At 32.9% G+C, this 23577-nt stretch overlaps 2 protein-coding genes across 5 annotated transcripts; both read right to left on the reverse strand.

Moving 5' to 3' along the window:
- Nucleotides 1–635: 635 nt before the first annotated feature.
- LOC105780954 (protein BIG GRAIN 1-like B) lies at nucleotides 636–2394 on the reverse strand. Of its 3 annotated transcripts, none has more exons than XM_052629804.1 (2): nucleotides 2217–2394; nucleotides 636–2049 (listed from the first exon to the last, which is right to left on the reverse strand). In XM_052629804.1, exons 1-2 carry the CDS (start codon nucleotides 2373–2375, stop codon nucleotides 808–810), a joined length of 1401 nt encoding a protein of 466 aa, XP_052485764.1. In that variant the 5' UTR covers nucleotides 2376–2394; the 3' UTR covers nucleotides 636–807. The 3 variants fall into 3 exon arrangements, with proteins under 3 accessions (XP_052485764.1, XP_052485765.1, XP_012460949.1); XM_052629805.1 differs by having other exon boundaries at nucleotides 2153–2345; XM_012605495.2 differs by having other exon boundaries at nucleotides 636–2021; nucleotides 2217–2336.
- A 7139-nt stretch (nucleotides 2395–9533) lies between these two features.
- Nucleotides 9534–14055, reverse strand: LOC105780786 (protein Brevis radix-like 2). 2 transcript variants are annotated; one of them, XM_052629806.1, is made up of 6 exons: nucleotides 13555–14055; nucleotides 12892–13256; nucleotides 12241–12318; nucleotides 11228–11363; nucleotides 10710–11101; nucleotides 9534–9907 (listed from the first exon to the last, which is right to left on the reverse strand). In XM_052629806.1, exons 1-6 carry the CDS (start codon nucleotides 13678–13680, stop codon nucleotides 9826–9828), a joined length of 1179 nt encoding a protein of 392 aa, XP_052485766.1. In that variant the 5' UTR covers nucleotides 13681–14055; the 3' UTR covers nucleotides 9534–9825. The 2 variants fall into 2 exon arrangements, with proteins under 2 accessions (XP_052485766.1, XP_012460743.1); XM_012605289.2 differs by lacking the exon at nucleotides 12241–12318 and having other exon boundaries at nucleotides 13555–14050.
- Nucleotides 14056–23577: the final 9522 nt, after the last annotated feature.

A 23577-nucleotide genomic window follows, 5' to 3' on the forward strand; every position in this document is an offset into this window, starting at 1 on the left:
GGGGTTTTGGAGTAGGAATACATTAGCAGGTGAAAGCAGAAGCATTTTGTGCTCCCTCTCTTTCTATCACATAACTTGGAAGCTAACCAGATTTGACGTGAAGGCCTTGGAGGATCAAACATGATATCCTTTTGTCCACTGCTTTTGCGACCATGTATCTATCCCCTTCCCTTGCCATTGCAGAATTTTATTATTTAAAGTTTGAATGAGTATAATCAATATTGAAGCATGAACAGTCTTTCTTTCACTAAGCCCGAAATGGATGTATGGTTGGAGAGTGGTGTTATGTTGAAGCAATGAAGGACCCACTCATATTGACAGCAAGCAAAAGAAAAAGGCTTCAGTTGGATGATAATTGAGTAGAAAATCTGCCCTTGCTTTTCTCCTCATCTTCATCTTCTTCTCTCTCTCTCTTTTACTTGTTGATTTGTTTGCGTTGCGTGTGAACACGGTTTCAGAATCTTCAATTACTTGTTTCTATCTTAGCTAGCTACTTACTTTATTTAATTTCTTTCTCTTTTAGACAATCATCATCATATCGTTTCTCTTTATTTTTTCTCTGTTTCTGCTCATCAATGGTTGCTCATTGTTTAAGGAAACCAAAATGAATCACGCATAATAAAGCAACCATCATATAAAACCAACAGAAAAGAGGGTAAATTAACTTCAGTACGGCTCTACCAAAACAGAAATTTGTATTACTTCTAGATGTAAACCCCCCAAACCATTCAACTAATTTAATTAATAAAACTAGCTAGTTAACTAGTACTAATAGTTTTGTTGCTGTATGCATGCAGTTAGGGGTAATCACACAATCAAACCATTTGCAATGGCTCGATTAGTATCGAGGTGGGTAGTCTCATACACAGGCAACTCTTGCCGATACCTTTCAATACCTATAGCTGAAAGATTATCCAATTCGAAAAGTTCGGAGCTTGCGTAACTAGCTGCGTCTTCCTCCTCCTCCTCCTCATCATCATCACTATACTCTTCAATATTGCCGTACTCTTCCTTTTTCTTCTGGTAATTCTTTAAAAGATCCTTAGCAGCTTCCACAACTCGACGATTTTCTTCCATGATGCGCAACTCTAGCTCTTTGTCGATTGGTTTTCTTATGGATGCTTGACTTTGATGGGGATCATTTTTATTCTCACGGGGCCTGGAATAATCCTCATGATCAAGACAAAACCTGACTGACCTTTTTGTCCCGTTGCCTCTTGAAGATGGAGTCTTACTCAAACAGGATCTTGAAAACGAGGAAGCTGAAGAACATGTTGACGATGTTGGTTGCTCAGATTTTGACTTCCTTTCCTCGTATCCTCCTGCCGACGATGTAATATTTTTCTTCTTTGCATTCCCCGCTGTGAAAAGTGAGTTAAGAAAGGCTGCAAACCGACCACCTGGAGATATTGGATGCTTAACCTTTTTGAGATCGCTGTAAATCTTCAAGGCCTTGGATTTTGTTCTCACAAAACCCCCTTCATGCTTTGGCTTTTTTTGTGTAGCACTAGCAGCTGCATGGCCATGGAAACTGTCTTCAACGCTCGTCCGAATAGGCTTAGGCCTATGGCTATGGCTATGGCTATGAGTAGTGTAATGACTTGACGATGATGATGACCATGACCTTGATTTTTCACGATAAAAGGAATCTGATTCTGAGGAAGAAAACCTACCAACGCAGCTAGAATCAGAAGAGCTGGAAGTGAACATGGGATCATCAAACTCATTTCGATAGATCCTTTCAGAATCCGCCATGGATTTTCGTCGTCTATCACAACAAACTTTCTTTTCCATCCATTTCTGGACCATGCAAGCACTTTGCATTTTATCTTCTTTCAGTGATGGGTTACTGCCGTGCTTCTTCCCGTACAAAATCAGCTCTCCCTCTCCCTTAGTACTGCCATTATTGGATTCATCAATGGAACGGTAGATGGCATCAAGAAGAGTTGAAGAGAAGGATGGATTTTCTCTCCTGTTTCGGTACCCATCTTCTCTTGGTAGCTTATCCCACGTATTCATGCCTGAGTTATGGGTTGAAATCAAAATAAGCTGAATACCAAGTGAAACAAGAAAGAGATTACAAACGGCAGCGGCAACGATGAGTTATTTATATTACATATGTGAAACAAACAAAGACAACCGACTCACTCACTTCATTCTTTGTCTTTGCAGAAAAAAAGGAGACATATATTTAGTATTAGAAAAAGAAAGCATACATTTCCATTGATGGTGGCTTCCAAATGAAAAAGGAGTGAGAGAGTAATGAAAGCCAAAAGCCGGCCTGAACTCGAGACAGAAATACAGAGGAGATGATTTGAAAGCCTAAAATGCAATACAAACAAATATTTGTGTTTTCTCTTTCTTCGCAAGCACATATAAATCCTCGCACACACTTGGCCACTGGGTCCTAGCCGCAACAAATCATACTCTCTTTTTTTACTGCATGTTCAAAAAAAAGGTGATACTCCAATTCATAAATTCATAAATACAAAGGTAACATATTTTAGTGTATTTAAATTCATATTTTTCTGTATTAATAATAATATTTATACCAATCGAACTAAGATTCAATCGGCTATATAAAAAGATTTTAACTTTAACTATCATTACAAGTTTTGATTATTTGTTTTTTCTACACAATGCCTAGAACTACCCATAATCCCTCTCCAACCCATAAATAGGAGGACAATGCATTTCAACTCATTCGAACTTACATCCTCCTACATTAATAATAATGTTCATGCCAATCAAATTAAGACTTAATTAATTAATCAATACTTTTTTATATATATATAAATTAAATGTTAAAAGATGAATTTTGAAGTGTTGTCAATTAAAAATGAGATGCACCCTGAAGTTTTGTATAAATCCCCCCTCACATGAAGTGACCTAAGATCCTTGCTTTTCTTTGCAAAAGATAAAGATGAAAAGGAAAGAAAAGATAAATAAATGTGATTAATGGGCACCATGATTGTTAAACTTGCATATATAGATGGATAGATATTGATTGTTGATTCTAACAGCAAAGCCAAGATTGATCTGCTGGGTCCATTTATTTTAATTGCCTTTTTACTATTCTCCTTAAATTAATCTTTCAAATCATTTATCTATTATATATATATAGGAGTAGATCTTTGTGGTTGCTTTGCCTTAGCCTTTGCTGCTCTACTTCTAGCACTAGTTGTCTCTACAGTCTACAGTCTACAGTCTACAGTCTACAGTCAAGTAATGAGGCTGAATGGGTGTTTTGACTTCGGTTAACTCATTATTTGGACTATAAATTCACACAAATTCTTTTGCATTTGGTTCAAGTTAGGTATTAAATTTGACAACTGTTCTTATATTAAGATCTGGATTCGGTAATATTTTTCACATTGTGACTTAAACTTGATCATTGTTCTCATATTAAGGCTTGAAATTTAGGGTTTTTAAGAATTAACTTCAATAAAAAAAACCGATGTCCCAATGTGAAAATATTTGCTAAGTTCAAGGCTTAATTTGGACAAAAAAATTTATAATTATCAAGTTTAGAACCTAATTTATACCAAAAAAAAAATCAAATCCTTATATAAGAAAAATTGCGAAATTTAAGTTCCAAAATGTGATATAACCCTTTTGACTTTGCAAAATATTACGAGACAATACGAAGATCAGCAATAATGCATACCATGCTTAAGTTCTGCCTTTTGGGAAGTTTTAGCGTGAGCTTCAAAAAGTGCATCAAAAATTTTCAGGTTTTTTTTTTTTTAAATTTACTATAAATTTTAACTTACATCAATATTCAAATTTCTCAAGTAAAAAATTTTGATAAACCTGTGTCCACATTAGTAATAGGCTTGAGTCAAAAAAGCCTTACCCGAGACTTGGCCCATTTTCTAATTGGGCCTTTTTTTTGCCCAAGTCTATTTTTCGGATATATATTTTTACCCAAACCCTTTCACTTTTCAAGCACGCCTCCGGTTCTAGTGGCCCGACCTATGGACAGGTCTAGTCCACACTATTTTCCTATTTTTTTGATACATTCAAATGTATAGTTTGCAGCAATGCTAGTATGTATTAATTTCCTGCTTAAGCTTCTATTTTTTTAACAGTATTCAATATTCTCCGTATAAATTTTAAAAAAATCGATTATTTGATACATAAGTAAAGTTGATTAGTTAATTTTACATGATAATTTTTTTTCTTTTCATTTTTCTTTCTTAAAAAAAATCCTAAACAAGTTTGTAAATTAGGTTCAATAGTACAATTTATGAGAAAATATTCACTCCTAATATAAATGGGTGATTACATTTGCGGAGTAGTAATAAAACCCGTTAAATCACATTTTGGGCTTAAACTTGGTAATATTTTTATATTGAGGTTTAACTTTTTTTTGGTTTAAATTAGGTCTTAAACTTAATAATTGTTCTTACATTGGGATCTGAAATTTTTTTGTCCAAATTAGCCCATGAACTTGACAAATGTTCCCACATTAACTTGAACTTTTTTTTTGTCTAAGTTAGTCCTTGAAAATCCTAAAGTTCAAGGCCCAATGTGGGAACAATTTTTAAGTTCATGCCCCAATATAAGAACAATTGTCAAGTTAAATGCCTAACTTGGACCCAAAAAAAGTTCAGGCCCCAAAATGAGAAAAATTGCCAATATCTAGTCCTAATGTAGGAACAATTGTCAAATTCAGGACTTAACTTGGACAAAAAAATTTTCAGACTCCAATGTAGAAAAGGTTGTCAAGTTTAAGATCCAAATAGTGATTTAACCCTAATAAAACAAAATATCTTTAACTACATCTCTCTCGATTAGGGGAAATGATCAAAATACAAGTCAAATTTTAATAAAATATCATTATTTTATAAAGTAATTTATATTATTTTAGGAGTGCCTTTTATCTTTTTTTAGATTTTTATATTAAAAGTAAAAATATACCTCCCTAACGGGATATGAACTTAAAATTGTCACATCTCGAATTTGGCGGGTCCAAGATTTGGGCGTATTCTAGTAAAATAATCTATTTGGCGAAGTGTAATCTGCCCAATTGTTTCTTTCAGCGCATACGTGTGGGCGTATAGTAATCGTAGTGTAAGTAAGTAAAGATTCTATTTCAGACTATTTTGCTATTTACAAAGAAAGGTTTTGTTAAGTGAAAAGGTAATTATGGTGCGAGTTAATGTCTAGTATGCCTTGTTTGTCTGAAATACTATGTTAGTTAGGTTGTAAAGTAACCTAGTTAGGAACCAACTGGATAGACTAGTTTGATATCTATAATGTAGGGTTCTTATTTATGTTGTTCTCAGAAATTGTAGGCCATTAAGAAAGACAAATTATGAAGTTTGTGACACTTGTTAAGTTCCACTAAGTAGGATGGGTCATATTTATATGTGTGAGAAAGGTTCCGAAAGAGGTTCTTCTTCTTCCTTCAACGTTTCTCTCTGATTCTTTTTCTTAAGTCTAATTGTATCTCTTCCTCATTGAGCTGGAAGCTATAATTCTTAGTTAATAAGTGATTATTCCATCTTCGGGTAAGTATTACAACTCTACATGTTATGTTCTAAAAGGTTTAAATCTGTAAGAGATATATGAACAGCAAGTTGTAAGTACAAGGTTTTGCATGGAGGTTATCAGTGATTGAGATGATAGTAATTTGTATGTAAATGAGTTTTAATTTGGTAATTCTATGTTCTGTAAGCAGTTGTTGCTGCTGGTTCAAGATAGATGTCTGAGTCTGGAGTTTCGAACTACAGTAGGTGAGTATCATGTGAGTCTTTACCCTGACTCTTCTGTGTGAACTGTTCAAGTAGAAGTATATATATAAAGGATGATGACATCTATGATAATTGGTAAGTGTATGAATATAGTAAAGATGAGATATGTGTTATGATGGTATGTATAAAGTTTCATTGAAAAGAATGTTGATTGATAAGCATACAGGTAAAGTTTGATATACAAAAAGTATGGATCAGTCAGAAATGGAAACAATTCTGGGTAAGTGAATGTTGAGCAATGTCCCTCTGTGAAACCTCTGGTAGGGTAGTTATATTGCTAACCAGATTGGCAGATCACAATATGAAAAACAAGTGTAAGACCATGATGTTGAGACCATGGCATCTTATGATATGAAAACACTCATGGTGTAGCCTCCAATACAATGAAGATTGGACTGACAAATCACGATACATAAATATGTGTAAGTCCATACGACCCGAAGTTGCAAAAAGAACTGTTGTTTTCCCATTGTTTTGCTATTTTTTTCCTACTGTTTTGTTGTAATTTCACTATTTTGTTGCTACTATCTTTGGATATTGTATAACGCTTATTATTGTTAATTTTGCTACTAGAGACATTTGCTTGTTAAATTGCACGTGTGTTAGTGTTATTTAAGTAACTTTTTGAAATTTAATTTTAATTTGTTAAGAAACATTTATTTTAATGTTTTTAGTTTATTTACATATTATATTTTTTTTAAAAATTATATAAAAAATAAAATGCAAAAATTTAACACGGGCAAGTTAGACCTGGGTTTTAACATTTTTATCCGGGTCAGATTTAGGCGAAAAATTAGACCCATTTTTCAAACCAAATCGAACCCAGACCTATCAACCAGGCCTAAAATTTTATTAAGGCCGGGCCAGGTCATAACTCTATGTCTATTAGAAGAATGTTCAGCTTCATTAAAACTACAGGTCATACCTTGATTCTATAAATTCTTTCGAGACATAAAACTTAAGCCAGTTCAATAAGGAATGGAAAGAAAGTTGTTACGTCCAGTTATTTAATTAATTTTTTACACAAAAATTTAGCTTTTAATTTCCTTAAAATTTAGGATAAATTACATATATAGTCATCTAATTATGAAAAATTATAAATTTGGTCACCTAGTTATTCGATTTTTTTTCTTTTTGATTGTTAAATGGTTGACGGAAAGATGACATGACAACTTTTAAATTGGCATAATAGCAACTTTAACCCTTGATGTACATTGTGCCAATTTAGTCTTGATTCTAAACAATTTAATCCTCAAAGTTTTCGCATTGTGTAATTTGGTCTTTTTTTTGCACAATGTGTAAATGTTGAGGGTTAAATTTGACTCAAGATATGCTCTTATTCGGCCACCAAATCAAACAACTGTAACAATCCGTCTCTATCGACTAAAGCCCATAACCCCTTATAAGATAAGTTCATGCAACCCCACTAAAGAACAATAGTTCACTCAACACACATCAAAAGCAACTCTCAAACTCCACTAAAGAGTTTTCACCAACAACCAACAAAACAAACTAAAACCTCAACACAAGAAAAGAACAAAGTGGGTTGAAAGTGTTGTAAATTTCTAGCTCTCCAAGCTGTGAATCACCAAGGGAGAATGGCGCCTATTTATAGGCTGAAATACCAGCAAGATAACCTCCTCTAAACAACAAATAAATCCTTGAAAAATTCATTGAGAAAATATGATAATTATCTCTTAATTAATCTTCCATTCAACAAAGTGATAATGATAAGAGTTCAATCCTTATCCAATTAATCACATGTCCATCACAAGGATAGATTGAAACTCTTGAGAGTCCTAGCCGAACCATGTTAATGTTTTGTCAAATATGTAACACTTTTTGTAGATCATAAACAACTAGCAACAATTGGGCAATTGAGTTGAAACCTTCCCATAACCCAAGTAGAAATTTGATCTCGTTGTAATAGAATAAGAAAGAGAGGTAGTTGGGATGGATATAATTGGAAGAATTAGGGTTTGTGATGTGTAAATGATACATGGAGTAGGGAAAGCTTAGTAAGAGTATTAATGGGAGAAAAAGAAAAGGAGTGGATCATAATCTTAAAACGTTCAAATCACAGTGTATGGAAAGAAGCTGGAGTAGCTATGATTATCTGCTTATTGGCTGCCTTAATCGAACTTTTTAGCATATAGTAAAGCCAATGACACGCGAAACACACACTGGTGGGAAAAGAAAGAGCACTTAAATCCTTTCTTGTCATTCAGAGGATCTGACACTTTGCAACCATTTTAAGGTTTAGGTTTCTCTTTTTCTTTTTAAAAGATAAATTAATCAATTAATTACTTACATGCATAAAAATGGACGAAAATATTAGTTTGGAGTGCATTTGAAATGTAGTGAGAATTTGAAGTTCCACATGAAAGAAAGAGATGGAGAGGCAATTGGCATTGGTAGGAGATAAAGCATAAAGAAAAGATCATTATTCCTCCACATCCAAGAGAATTAAGAAAGGAAGAAAAGAGTGGGGTACGGCCTCTTGGCCTCGTGCTTAGTCTTAAATGGAGGATTGTGAGTAAGGGCCACCAATCAACGAAGCTGAGTTCATAGAAAGGTATGTATGGTAATGGCAGTAGGCAGGCATGTCATCAAAAGTGTTGGTGATCCCAAGGAAGAAAGCACCTATGGCTATACCCACACCAAAGTTAGATTCCCCCTCGCTTTCCCTTTTTTCCCTCTCTATGCAATTAAACTTCAACACAAACAAAAGCATAGAAAGATACATAGGCACATAATGCCTGGATCTAAATAAATTTCTGCTAAAATCGGATTTTAATTCAAATATTACGGTTAAAACACTTCAATTATCTTGTTAATGAGATACACCAATTTTCACTATAGCAAAAATTACATAGTCCTTAGTCAACATCTTTTAGAGTGAATTAACTAGTGAGTGGCTAAGTTGAGAGTCAATGTATAATAGCTCTTGGGTAATTTTTTTGAGTGAGACTTGTAAGCTTTTCCCGTTGTGTTTTGAGTGTCAAAACACTTGTAATCTTAATCTTCTTGGTATGGTGAAATTTCTTGTCACTCGTGGATGTAAGCTTTGAAGCCAAAAAATGTAAACCCTCGTCTCTCTTTATTTATTCTTTTTCACACATTATTTATTGTGGTGTGTTCTATTTATTAAATAAAATTGGTCTATATTTCATGGTTAAATTTATATAATTTATATAATATAATAAAATAAAAATAATCATACAATATTATCAATTTATGGAATTTGCTCTATCAGTTGAAGTATCTATTTTAAATTTCTCTCAATAATATCACTTACTAATTTAAACATTTTCTTAAAATAATTTATATATTTTTTCAAAATAACACAGTTAAAAAAACTAGTTATTATTATATTTTAAACTGATACATTTAGTATCCATTTTTATCCTATTTGCGCTCCAACTGCTTATAGATCTAAACACATGTTACGTTACTAATTTTGATTTCACCGTTAATATTACTTTTAATCTTATCACAATCAAAGGGTTAATCTCACTGCCTATTTCAAGGAGCCCAAATTCCGAGAATCTTTTACATAAGCAAATAACTTTCAAGAAATATTATTTATATATTATGATCACTTGTATCCTTGAGTTATATTTTATGAGACAAAATCATATAACTTTGGGATCAAAATGGAGAATGTCACACATTTAGGTTGAATCTCTCTATAGGTTTAGAATGCAAAAAATAAAAAACAAAAAACAGTGGCTTGGGAGACAAGAAAAAAATATAGTTGCGTGAGAGGAAAAATAAGTAGTAAGGTTGAACTAAACTTGGATGATTACGAAATGGTGAGCTGACATTTGGAAACATTGAAGAGGCAGATATGGACCAGAAAAGACAAATTATTGATTTGCTAAACACCATGGGAGACAAATTGCCACTATCCCACTGATTTGCCTTTAAATCTCACACTAAGCAGAGTTGATATATGTAAAAAGACAAGCTTTTGTGATTAGTTGTGCCCAAAGCACACAGAATAGTCTAAACAGTACCACCATAAAAGGAGACAAATTGCCACTATCCATTGATTTGCTAAATCTCACGATAAGTAGTGTTGCTGTATCCTGGCTCGGTTTTCATCCCACCACATCCTTGCCTGCATTTCTCCAAACCTTTCTCGGCTGCAATGCATCAGTCATACATATCAAGAAACAAAAATTGATTTCTTTTTATTACTATTAACACTTGAATCAAATATTAAGCTCTCTTCTACTGTTTGCAAATGGAGCTGTAGAGAAGCGGAAAATTTGACTCCTGGCTCTTCAAAAGGCCCACAAACTCATAGCGGGATAAGCAGGTCAGGGAGGTGAGGGGATCAGCATCCAACTCATACTAGCAATAATATGGACTAGGTTTTTGGATCATATGCACTACACAAGTTGGTTGCACTCCCACAGTAACCAAACTAATCAATCTAATCGTTTGCTCCTGTCAGCATTGTTCCATTTCTTCACTCAAAGCAAGGAAGAGTTGGGGTCTCATGCTTCAGTCAAATAAACAAAGAGCAAGCTGAATCCCTAGGTCTACTCTGCATTTTAGATTTAACATACATACAAGCTGTTTATCATAGTTTCGAAAAGTGCAATGCTATTTTTATTTGACCCATGACCATCTCACAAATGACATAGAACAACTAATTCACTAGCATTACCTCTAGTAGTCAGAGAATCAGAATTTCAAGCATTTCAGCAGTTTCCTTTGGCAAATAGGGATCTTGGCCTCTAATCTCAATTTTAGAGTTTAAGACTACTACTAATAACGCCTATCCTAAATGGTACAAAGCTTACTCCAGAGCAAAGAAGGATCAAATGACCGGTTGGTAATAATCAGCACGAAAGCATAAGACCATAATAACATTTTGGCTTTTATTCCATCCATTCTCATGTCTGGAACCAAGAAAACAGCAATCAACCAGTTACATACCTGAACCGGACACGTCTAAGCTCCCGGGAGCCACCTGGAAGTGCTCTAATAGTGAGGTAAACCCCTGGTTCATCCTGCTCAACCCATTCAGTTTCCATGTCACTGGCATTACTGATGGAGAGCTCTCCAGAACGATCTGCTTCTCTTGATGAACTACTCCTTGCAGAGCCATCTATAGATGATGTCTCAGTCTTGGCTCCACTAATACTGGAGAGTTTTGGTGTTGAAGCAAGTGCAGCTGAGTCATAGTATTGACGGGATTGAATGGGTTGATGGTCTAGGGAATCTGATGAAGAGTAGCCCATTCCTGTTGGTCGCACAAAGTTGCGTGGCTGCTCTTTGTTCAGTGGTGGAGTCGCAGGACTATTCTTAGCTGATTCAATTCTTGAGCCCTATAAGGGATGTAAAAGAACTCGTTTGAAAATGAAAAGCCCTAAAACGCTTATGGACTGTTGGAAACTTAGGAACTAGGACTTCACTGACTCATGCTAAGGGCAACATGGAGGGAAGAAGCTTACTTCATCTTCAGATCTTGGGGGAGTTGAAACTGGGACTGCTTGATGGTTGAAGCGTTGAACATTGTATAATTCCATGACCTTGTCATAGTTCTCTGCCCACCACCTTTGAGCTTGCCATTTATTAAACATTTCACGACTGATTAAATTAAGAAAAGGATAGATTAGCACTCCAAGCAATCGGTAAGAAACTATAGAATGAAAAAAAGAGCAGAAGTTGATAATTGCAGTACTGAAGTGTCAAAATCCTTGAAATAACAAGTATGCAGCACAAGAAATGAATAAACAGTTGGTTATTAACAGATCTACAGAAGCCTAGTGCCTCAATAATATTTGAACCCATTCATAAGATGATAAGAATCGAGAACATCAGTTGCCACTCAAAATGCCATCAAAAGGAATCAGGTGATCACCTAGCAGAGTCATAGATTTTTAAGTTCCCAACGGATAGCATAAAAGCTAAAATGCTCTTTGTGCTATATTTTCAAAAAATAGTTTTAAACAATAATTATCAGAATTATATATCCCATCACTATATCAGCTTACTATGCAGATAAAAGGTGGGTCTTTTAGAAGGGCCTGGAACAAGTGCAGATTTGCAATCTTTGGCTTTCACTCCGGTATAACCACTATTTTCTAGATAAAAGGTAGACATAAGAATGTTTCAAAGTGCAATACAAGGATAAAATTAATAGAAAAGAAGAAAGAAGGAACTGAAGAAAAGGCTGACTTTTCCCTTTTAAAATTTCTGGTAAATATATTATCATCATTTCTATAAATTATGCAAGATGTGATCTCCATATTCACCCATTCCTAATAGCTAATCACGAGTGTCAAAACACTAGCATACAAAGAAAAAAATGCAATAAAATAAGTCAGTAAACAAGGAATGACTTGATGTGCAAAAGGACAATTTCTTGTGATTCTATTAAAAGCTTTGTTTGGTCACCACTATCATCAAATAATGTAAATTTTGCCGGTGAACCCCATGGGAGAGAAAAGGGAATTGTATGTACCTACATAGCATGTGAAGAAAACATTTATTTAGGCCTTTAATGTTTATGTCACAGTAGATTTGCCAATCACTGTACTGCCTACACAACGAGAAAACAAACTTGGTCACAAGTGTCATCTCAAGTTCCACTTATGCACAAGACCATTATGACAACCCACTATCCAAGGAAAAAGAACCACATACAGGTCGAATTGAGGTTAAATGTCCATGAGACAAACGATGTATTGCCCTTACTATTGCATGATTAAGTGGCAATGCAAGAAAAGCTATAATGCCAAGTGGGTCAACCCATATACGGTGGCCACTTAAATGATGATAAAGCCTCTCACGAAAATTTAGAGAGACAGTCACACAGAAATTTAGTGCAAAGGATAATGTCAAAATGTTACCACCGCCATATTTGCTACATGCAATAACAATCCTACAAGCTGAAACCTCCTATGTCGAACACAAGAGCCAAGAATGGCAACCAAACTGAAACAATATAAACACTTAAAAAGCACATATTCGATATACAAAGCAAAGTTAGAGTCAAAGAGGGAATATACAAAAATGGCTACCATTTCAATACCCAAAACGAAAATCATGTGATCACACATCCAGACAAATCAGAACCGTCACTATCATATATATCAATAACAAAATAAAGTACCTGAATCGAATTCGTTTCAGATCATTCCCTCCTTCAGGCAGTGAGACGAAAGTGATTAAAACACCGGGCTCCACTTGAGCAACCCACTCCTTAGGCTCATCTTCCTCCATAAACACCACTGATTCTGTACGGCCACTAACGGATGTTGGGGTACCTTCTGCACTGGAAAGTGCTTTTAGTCTTGATTCCATCTCTTTGCCCCACATTCGAGGAGTGGGGCTTCCTGTTCTTCGGTAAGGGCAATGGAAACGTGCCGAGTCTGAGGCGGCGTCGGAGTCGGCATAGTTCCGGTTATGGTTTGATGAACCAGAACAAGGCTTGCAGTTTTTATAAGCCCCTGATGCTTTCAATGCAATGTCCTTGATCTGAAAATTATATAAAATGGAAAAGTCCTCTGTCACTAAAGGGCTAGAGAAACTAAACAAATTCAGGGTTGTTTTTTTTAGCTTTTCCCATTTTCTTCTGATCCAGAATTTCGATGTTTGGTTGCTAAACATAACAGAGAAAAAAAAATTTATTCCCGGCTTATTTTCCAATCAAAAACAACATAGAACCCATCAAAGTCAAATTATTACTAGTCTCCTTTTCCCGCATTTTCCCAGGAAACAAACACAAAAGCATGTATTCAAATTTCTATTTGTAGATAGAAACTAATAAAAATACCTGAGAAGTGAGAGCCTTAATGGCTTGCCTAGTCCTAGGTGTTTCCAAAGTATCTTCATCCTGTTGACGTCCAACAGATCCATTGTTATCGTTTAGCTGCTTTGAACAAGCTATGCACGTTAACATCTTTCCTTCTCTAACTATAACAAAAACCCAGATCAGATTCAACAACCCAATTTCATAAACAAATATAAATGGCTATGTCAACGAGAGCAGGAAGCTTGCTTATGGGAAATTTTTGCTGGTTACGTCAAGGCCTTTTTTTTTATAATATATTTATGCTTCAAAACGAATGGGTCGGCTGTGAAATTTTCATAGTGTGAAAGAAGAGTAAAAGGAAAGAAAGGAAGAGAAGAATCAGAGAGATCCCAGGCAGGTTGATATATAATAATGATTTTGGATATTAACGAAGGAATTTTAAAAAAAAAAAGTGACCGTTAATGGAGGAAAGAGGCATGGATTTTTGGTTGGAAATGAAAAAAAAAAATGCTCTGTTTTTCTGCCTGTGCCAGTGGATCTTTTTCCTGAAGAAGGCTATTGAGATTTGGGCTAATTGGGAACTAGTACTCTATTTGTTATGCTAACCTTTTTTTCTTTCTTATTTTTAAGGCTTAATTTATAAATTAGCCCTTCAACTTTTTCTTTATTTTATTATTTAAACTATCATTTCGTCTCGATTTTTTAAAATATTATTAAATTAAAATAAAATGATAGTTTAAATATTAAAATTGAATTTTAACTACACAAATTAATTTATATTATTCTTTTTAATAAAAATTCAAATATAGTAAGAACTAAAAAAGGCAATACAAATATGGTATAATGCCAAATTTGATCTGCTACTTGAAAAAATTAGAATACACTTTAATTTGCACATTAATTTTAATTCAATAAGGTAACTTTTATTTGATGAAATTTAAGAGAATCAAATGAAATAAATTTGTGGTAATTATGGAATGAAATTAAATTTCATATTTGAATTTAAATACCATGTTTTTTTTTTGGTAAATTACATATGAAGAAGCTTTAAATTGAGGGGGGTTATGTGTAATAATTTGCTATATTTGTCATGGTGGTTAAAGCCTATCACTGCGGCCTATCGCTTATCGTCTATCAATGTCAAGCCCTAATAACAACATGATTAACGCGACTCAAGCTCAAACTATATCTGAGACGATAAATACCCTCACCTTTGGCTGCATTAGAAAATGGGATGAACATATTTTTGTTGCCTTTGGCAACTTCTTGTTTTTGGTTGATAACGATTTTGGAAATAAGATTTAGAAAAGGAAAAAAACACTCTCTTTTTTTGCTTCAACAAATCTCAATTATATTATTGTATTAGTGTAAAACAAAAATAGTTTTATATTTTTTTTATATATTTGTACTATTAATATTTTAACGATTCAACCGTTAAATTTATTGTATTTTTCATGTATGTAATTTTTCGAATGGATTCGATATCTCTATCGTATTAATTTAAATATTGTATATATTAATATTTATTCAACAATCAAAAAAATTTTAGATCATTCCCACTAATAATAATAATAATAATAATAATAATAATAATAATAATAATAATAATAATTGGTGTTAGGTAATCTAATTTCTAAGCCTATGTATAATTTTATTTTATTATTTTTATTCTGAATAATGATATTTTATCATTAATTTGATAATATACACATTTTAACTTAGACTGTTTAGGATTATGAAAAGTGATAAATTTTAAAAATTATCATTTTTAATTGTTTTTTTTTAAAAAGCATAAACAACTAGTTAATTCGATTATCAAAATGATGTTCAAAGAAATATAAATCAATGAACATTGTACAAATACTTGACTGGAAATGTAAGTGTTATCGAGAAAACGTTTAATCTTAGTTAAAGAACGACATATACAAGTCACTTTATAAGCGATTGGCCGCATTGATAGGTTAGTCACCATAACGGATATATCACAAATTATTACACATAATTGCCATCAATAATCTTGTCCTTCCTAAAAATCTTTCAGAGCTTCTTCAAATGGAAAATCCATCAAATCATGCATAGACAAAAATGAGTGGTTTGGGCTCGAGAACTCGGGGTATCTAGGAAAAAGAACAAAAACAAAAAAAAGTGAAGGGGAAGAAGAGATGGTGGAGAAAAGGAATGGCAACTATTGTTTGTAGGTAGGCGATTTTAGTTGCAATGTCGATATTCACATGACATTGAGGAGGAGCCAAAGGAAGGAGGGGGAGGGGAAAATGACAAGCAGCTAATTGGCTGAAAAACAAGGAGTGGGATTTGAAGTGTGAAAAAGGAGAGAGTTTTCGGACGAAAGAAGATACTATTTGATATCTAAGTTTAGTTTTTGGTATTTGAAACTTTTTTTGGTCTAATTAAATACCTATTTTTGGTTTCCATTACAAAAATTGGATGGTGATAACTTATGTCAATGTGGCTTAATTATTTTTGGGTAAACTATCAGAATGGTCACTCAATTTTAAAAAATTTCAATTTGTAACGTTTGAAATCGTTACTGTTTTGGTCACTCGCCGTTAAATTGATAACGAATAACATTTTTCTAACTGGTATAATAACACATTTAGTCCTCAGTACTTACATATTCTATCATTTTGATCCTAATTCTAAATAATTCTGTAAATTTAACCCTTCACATTTACAAATTCTATCTATTTGATTCTCAAACTTCCTAATCAAAACTTTCAACTTTTAAAACAGAGACATTCCACATCTATAAATTTGAAAAGCCCAAAAAAGGAAAAAAAAATCTATCAACTAACGAGTCGTTTTCCGAGCTAATTCCTAATACCAATGAGTTTATCTTGAAACTTTATTTCCTTTTCTTTTTTTTTCTATTAGTTTTCTTCTAAATATAATATTTTATAACCCTCGATTGATAAAATTTTGGCTAAACAAAATGGAAAAACCTTAACAAAAAAAAAAAACTTTTAGATTTACTCTTATTGTTAATGTATGATTTTTCCTTCAAGGTTCGTAAAAATAGTCCTCAAAGTTGGTCATTGAACTGGAAATTAAATCTAAGAGTTAAAAAATATGGCTTTGAAAAATTCAATTGTTCAATAAATAATTATATAAGAAAAATTTGTGAAAATTTAATTTTCATAAGAAAAAATGTGAAAGAATTAAAGGAATTTCCTTTTATTACATTGATAATGATTTTTAAAAAATTATAAATTGATTAAGAGATTATTATGTGTTTTATTTTTTAATTTTTTAATTTTTAAATTCACAATAAGCAATATGTATCACTAATAATTTGATTTAGTGTCAAATCATTACCAAATTAATTAAAAATTAAAATTATGTTAGTCGAATGAAATAATTATTTTTTTACAAATATTTTATATAATTTTATTATATATTATATTTTTAAAATATATATATTTTATTATTGTTAATAGTGTTTAGTTAATTTCTAACATTGATTACTTAAAATATAAACAAAAAGAATTATGTACCAAATTGAATAATTTCAACCATAAATAAAACAATTAATATATGTGGAATGCTTTTAAAGTTGAAAGCTTCGGTTAGGAAGTTTAAGGATCAAATTGATAGAATTTGTAAATGTGAAAGGTTAAATTTATTGAATTAGGATAAATTTGATATAATAGGTAAGTATTGTGGACTAAAACATGAATGAATTTAACGACAGGTGACCAAAACAGGAACGAAATTAAAAATTAGTGACTAAATTAAAAAATTTTAAAGTCGAGTGACCAAAACAAGATCACGACATAATTGAGTAACCATTTATATAGTTTAATTGCTTAAATATTTTACATATTTATTGTTGAAACTATCATTTTAAAAACTATACACTTATAACTACAAATTCTTTAAATATAATTTTAATAAAATGATAAACTTAAAATCTCTAAATTCTTAAAATTTATTACTTAAGATTGAGCTAAAAAGCCAAATTGATAAAAAGTACAAACGTTGAAGTCTAAATTTAACATTATGCCTTTTACAATCTAAATAAAATATAATAAAATAGGTTTCCACATTTTCTTTTTAATTTATTTTTATGATAAAATATACCATAGCCACTCAATTATCAGTAAGTTTACAGTTTGCCACCCAATTATGAATAGTTACAATTTGATCACTTAACTATTTGAAATTTGATCATTTGTCAATCTTTCGTTAACCTGCTAACAAATGTCAACATGGATGGTTAAGTCACTATTTAAGTCACTTTTTCTTAAGTACATTTTCGTTTTGATCACTCAACTATAAAAGGAAGCAAAATGAACGCTAATAGAATGATAACATGACACATTAACTCATTTAGTTATTATAATGTAACTAAAATATCAATTTCGTGCCTTTAGAACTTTTTAAAGGAATAATGACTTAACAGCCCGTGTTGATGCGATTAATAAATTAACAAATAGATAACTTAAATGATCAATTATAAATAATCGAGTGATCAAATTGTAATTTTTTTTATAAGTTACTTATAAACTTACAAATAGTTGAATTAATTAAAACGAAAAGCGAGTTGCATGAAAACTAGAAAAGTGAAAAAAGAGATTAGGGAGAGTGGAGATAGGTTGTCTTTATGGGGGTTGGTGCCACCCTATGGACCAGATCATCGCGGAGATTGCGTTAACAGAAAAAGAAAGCAAAAGCCGAAGTTAAAAAGAGAGGCCTAAACCAGCGGTCCCGTGGGTGGGGTTTTTGATTCTGCTGACAGTAACTGATACGTGAGTTTTTGGGGAAATTTTGTCATGCGTGGGGGTGTCTCTTAACTTTATTTATTCTCAATCACTTCTTTCCCACGGTTGCCTCTCATCTATAATTGATTCCTTCTTGACGTCAAATCTGTGTATATTGCTGAAACTCTAAAAACTATTACACCCTGTTTGGTTTGGTGTATTGGCTATGCCAATACACCCCTAATCGGTGGGCCCTACCTAATCCCTCTCTATTCAGTCGTTTGGTTCAATGTATTGCTAATACACCCCTAATCCATTACTTTCTTAATCGGTGAAAACCACCGATTTCTATTCCCCCTCTTTTGCCCAGAATAGGTACCGCTTCAGCAAACCCTCCCTGTTTTACCCTCCCCTGATCCCCTTTGTTTCTCTTCTGTTCCTTCTAGCTTCATCCGATTTGCTTCATTGTTTCTTTGCTTTTCTTTTCTGCCGATTTACCCTCCCAGATTCTTTTCATCCGATTTTCTTTTCTTTTCTTTTCTTTTCTGCCGATTTGCTCCCCCCGTTTCTTTTCTTTTCTTTTTCGGCCGATTTGCTCAGTTTCTGTCGATTTGCGTCATCGGTTAGTTTTCCTAACCCGATAGAATAATATCCGTTTCTCAAGTTTGATTGCTATTTTTGCTTGTAGCATTTTTTATTTTTTTTATTTTTTTTAGTTCTGACATTTTCTTTAGATAAAATTGCTTTTGTGTTTGATACGTGTGATTTTTTTTTTTGATAATTAGCTTGGAGAAGAGCTTGGAGATATTTATGATATAGAATTGCTTCGTGTTTTCCTCCAAGTTTTGTCTTGCTACAGACCTGCTTCTTTTTCTGAGTTCATTTGGTTTGATGTTGAGCAATTAGACTATGTATTCCCCTCATTCTAGATTCCATGTTTACATTTCTGATGAGATATTTTCTTTGATATCCATTTTGCAATTGCATTATGCTCTTGATGGAACAATTTGGTCTTTTGCCTTGAGTTTGCTTTATTGTCATCCCATTATCTTCATATGTAAATATGACCTGCTTTGTATGTTTGAAAACTTGACCCTTTGACTGAGGTCTGGTAAATCCGCAGTTTTTTTTGGATGGAGCATATGGGATTGTCTAAGTTCTAATCCTCAATAATTGATTGGTGGCCCAGAAAACTTTAGTTCAAGCAAATATACAATGGAGGGTTGAAGCTTTGTCCTCCTAGGCCTGGTTATTCTATTATAAGTTCTGGTTTCATTTTTGTCTGTTTCCTTTAACAAGTTGGCAACTCATGGACAAGATAAAAGGGAAACTGGGCGAAATTCGCAATATAACCAGTGTAGACAAATAGTTTTGATCATATAACTACCTATTATACAAATTATTTGAATGAAACTTTTATAATTTTCAAAGAAGCATACTAAACAGATTAACTTTGTTTTAGACTTTTAAAGAATATTGTCAACTTTGCTACGGTCACAGCGTGTGGGTAAAGACCATTATATTGAATCTACATTTCTAACTAGTTTCCTCCGACACACTAGATTTGTTGGAGTGGATTATTAATGATCAAAACTTTCAAAGTTGCCGTAAGCTTGTGGGTTGTCTTTGTTATTGGAAGTCGGTGTAACTTTTTGACTGTTTTGTACATTGGTAAGAAATTTTATTAAATTATCTTGCATTAATAGCATGGTAGTTCCATAGAAGGGGAAAAAAGCATGGTAATACTCTAATGTTTGGTTGTCTGCTATGTTACTCGGGCTTGGGTGTGAGTGGCAGATTTGGGTATGTATCTAACACAGATATGTTCAATTCTTTCTTAGTTTTTCCATATATTTGGAGGGTCCTTGGAGGGGGGTATATCCTCGTACCCTTGTCCAAAAATGTGCTGGACACGGGTGGTTCAAGAAAAACGAAAAGTCGAAACAACATAGGTTGCCTGTACCATACTGTCTTATGCCGAAAACATTCTGTTTATGGAACCCAACTTTGGTTCATTAGTCCAATAAATTTAGTATTGCTCAATGCCTGCGAAATGATTATCTAGTTGCATTTACTTATTTATCTTGGTTGACTTAAGCATAGCCATGTTTGTTAGCTTTATGCATTGAACAAACACTTGCCCTTTCTCTTTTTGCATTTGAAATTTTTACCTAAGATAATTGTTGCCTCACGGACATAGGCCATGGCCCCCAACTAAACAAGTAAACCCATTGTAAAAATGATTTTGTTCTGTCAAGTTGGAACCGAGGTTTCCAAGATTTATCAAGTGTAATTGGTGACTGATTTTTCCAAAGTGGGAATCTGGCATTGAACTTTTATTTATTTCAGTCAAGTAATTGGGTGGATTTACCATTAAAGGGACAGCTAGAATAAATTGAACATGGTGTAAGCATCAGTCGGTTTCACGACCAGAGATATATGAACTAGGTATAAGCATGTTGAAGTTCGGTGTTAAACATTCTATTTGCTGATTTTTGGAACTTGGCTTGTTCTCTGTTTTAGCTAATGGGATTTTTGCTGCTTGCATAAATTGTTATTTGCTATTTCTGAATTAGGGGATGTTGAGTCAGTTTTAAAATTACACTATTTGATCTGCACTAACTCCTAGGTGATAAAGGAAGTTGAAATTTAAGCTTATGCTTTGTGCCTCTATGCACTTATTCTGTGGTGGTTATATAGACTTCTTAACAAAATGGCAATTATTGTGGTGTTTTTAAAGTCCCAAAATGGCAATTAGCCTAATTGCAATTATACTATGTAAACCTAGAATCTAATTTTAAAAAGAAAATAAACATGCAAGTTTCTTAACAAAAATATGATAAGTCGACAACCAGAGAAACCCCTTATATCATAGGCTTAGTATGATTTGATTTTCCTAAAGGAAGTAATAACTCCTCGTTGCAACTACTTAAATCATTATATCATATAGATTGGGATAAGAGTATGATTTCAAGAGCATGTGTTTTGAACATAGGCCATGATAATACAAAGGAAAAAGTCACCATTAAGATCAAACAAGTAATTAATTTCATCAAAGAGCATTCAAAAAGCATTCAAATTGGCTTTCAAAAAATTGTAAAAGCATTCGAGAAAACTTGTAAAAGCAAGTAATTAATTTCATTAAAATACCTTTCCTTTAATTAATTTTCATGCCCTTCATGATGTTTTAGGGTGAAAGAGTTTGTAATCTATTTCTAAAGCTAAATTATCATTATATTTTTCTTTATATGACATTTCACCAACCAAAGTAAGCTAATTGACTGATATATATATATATATATCTAAATCTAGATCAAAATAAATCATATATAATAAAACTAAATTAAAATAAGACCTAAATGAATGAAAGTAAAAAAATAATGTTGCTTAGAAAATCTTTTCACATTTGAACCTACCATGTGAAGAAAATCTAATTAAACTTGGGTCTCCAAATTCATATTTATTGAACCCTTTTTACTATTTCTAAGGAAAATTATATATAAATTTGTTTTCAAAGTGGTCAATAATGTGAAATCAGTAAATAGCAATTCCTTCAACAATTATAAACCTTAATTATTTTAATCAATAATTAATTTTAGGTCAATTATACATACACCAACAATTAATTTTAGGTCAATTATACATGCTTTATAATTTCTTTATTGTTTGGGTGATTGATAAAGAAATGAAATTAAAGTTGCAACGATATCATTTAGTAGATACTTTTTTGCTTCGTGTGTTCTAAATTTGTATTGTTTATTTTATTTGATAATTTGTAATTGCAACTTCAATTCATTGATAGTGTATTCCAATTTTAATATGTTGCGCTTATGGCTCATCGCCTTTAATTGCACAAAGTGTGAGGCGAAAAGAATTGGTATTCTTTGTGACAATATGGTTGGAAATCAGAGAATTGCGATTTGGTTCTTATTTAGAATGGGTGCCAGCCTTAGCCTACATAGACCAAGGATTAGGTCCTATACCTTAGATTTTTATGCAAAACGGGATTATGTGAAAAGGCTTGTATATGCTAGTGACGAGACCTGTATTGAACAAGTTAGGATGAATAGAACTGCCTTTTTTAAACTATGTGAGATGTTAGAATCGATAGGGGGATTGAAGTCGTCAAGGTTCATGCTTGTTGATGAGCAAGTAGCAATGTTTTTACATATCATCTCCCATCACCTGAAAAATCGAGTATCAAGCATCACTTTAGAAGGTCCGGGGAAACTGTTAGCAGAGCATTTCATAGTGTTTTAAATATTGTCATACGCTTAGAAGATGTCTTATTTAAAAAGTCGGAGCCAATTACAGCCGATTCTTCTGACACAAGGTGGAAATGGTTTAAGGTATTAGACTGAGTTTTATATATAGCTTGTACAACATTTAGTTGACTTAGATTTAAATTAGTATTCTAACTCAAGGTTTTATATCATGTGATATAGAATTGCTTAGGTGCTCTTGATGGAACCCACATCAAGATTAGGGTGCCAACAGTTGATAAACCTAGATATCGAACCCGAAAAGGTGACATAGCAACAAATATGCTAGGTGTTTGTACACCTGAGATGTAATTTGTTTATGTTCTTCTTGGTTGGGAAGGTTCAGTTGCCGATGGACGGGTGCTTCAAGATGCCATTAGTAGAAGACATGGACTAAAAGTTCCTCATGGTAAAGTGTATAGTTAGAGGAATTTGAATTATTCATTAAGATCAAACTTTGTGTGCTGAATTAATCATTTATTAAAAAAATTATTTTATAGGTTGTTATTATCTAGTTGATGCTGGATACACAAATTGTGAGGGATTTCTTGCACCATTTAGAGGACAAATGATATCATCCGAACGAGTGGCGTCGGGGTTATCAGCCAAGTTCTCCGCAAGAGTTTTTAATATGAAACATGCCTCAAAGACGTAATGTCATTGAAAGATGCTTTGGCTTATTAAAACTTAGATGGGGAATACTTAGTAGTCCATCGTTTTATCCTGTAGGGGTGCACAATAGAATTATTATTGCATGTTGTTTGCTCCATAATTTTATTCGAACCCATATGAGTATTGATCTCATTGAAGCGGAGGTGGGAGAAGGATTACCTACTAATGTAGTGGATGATGATGAACTGAATATCAGAAATATTCATCCATCGGATGCTTGGGCTACTTGGAGGATAGAACTAGCCAACCAAATGTTCGATGAATGGCAAGCATCTAGAAATTAGTTAGGTTTAGGGACAAATTGAGTTACAATTAATTTGTTGATGTTATTTTATGTATCTAGTTTATGAAACTTTGGTGGTGTTTGATTAAAATTCTGTATTGTACTAAAC

Source organism: Gossypium raimondii, chromosome 4 (genome assembly GCF_025698545.1).
Source record: "Gossypium raimondii isolate GPD5lz chromosome 4, ASM2569854v1, whole genome shotgun sequence".
NCBI lineage: Eukaryota > Viridiplantae > Streptophyta > Magnoliopsida > Malvales > Malvaceae > Gossypium > Gossypium raimondii.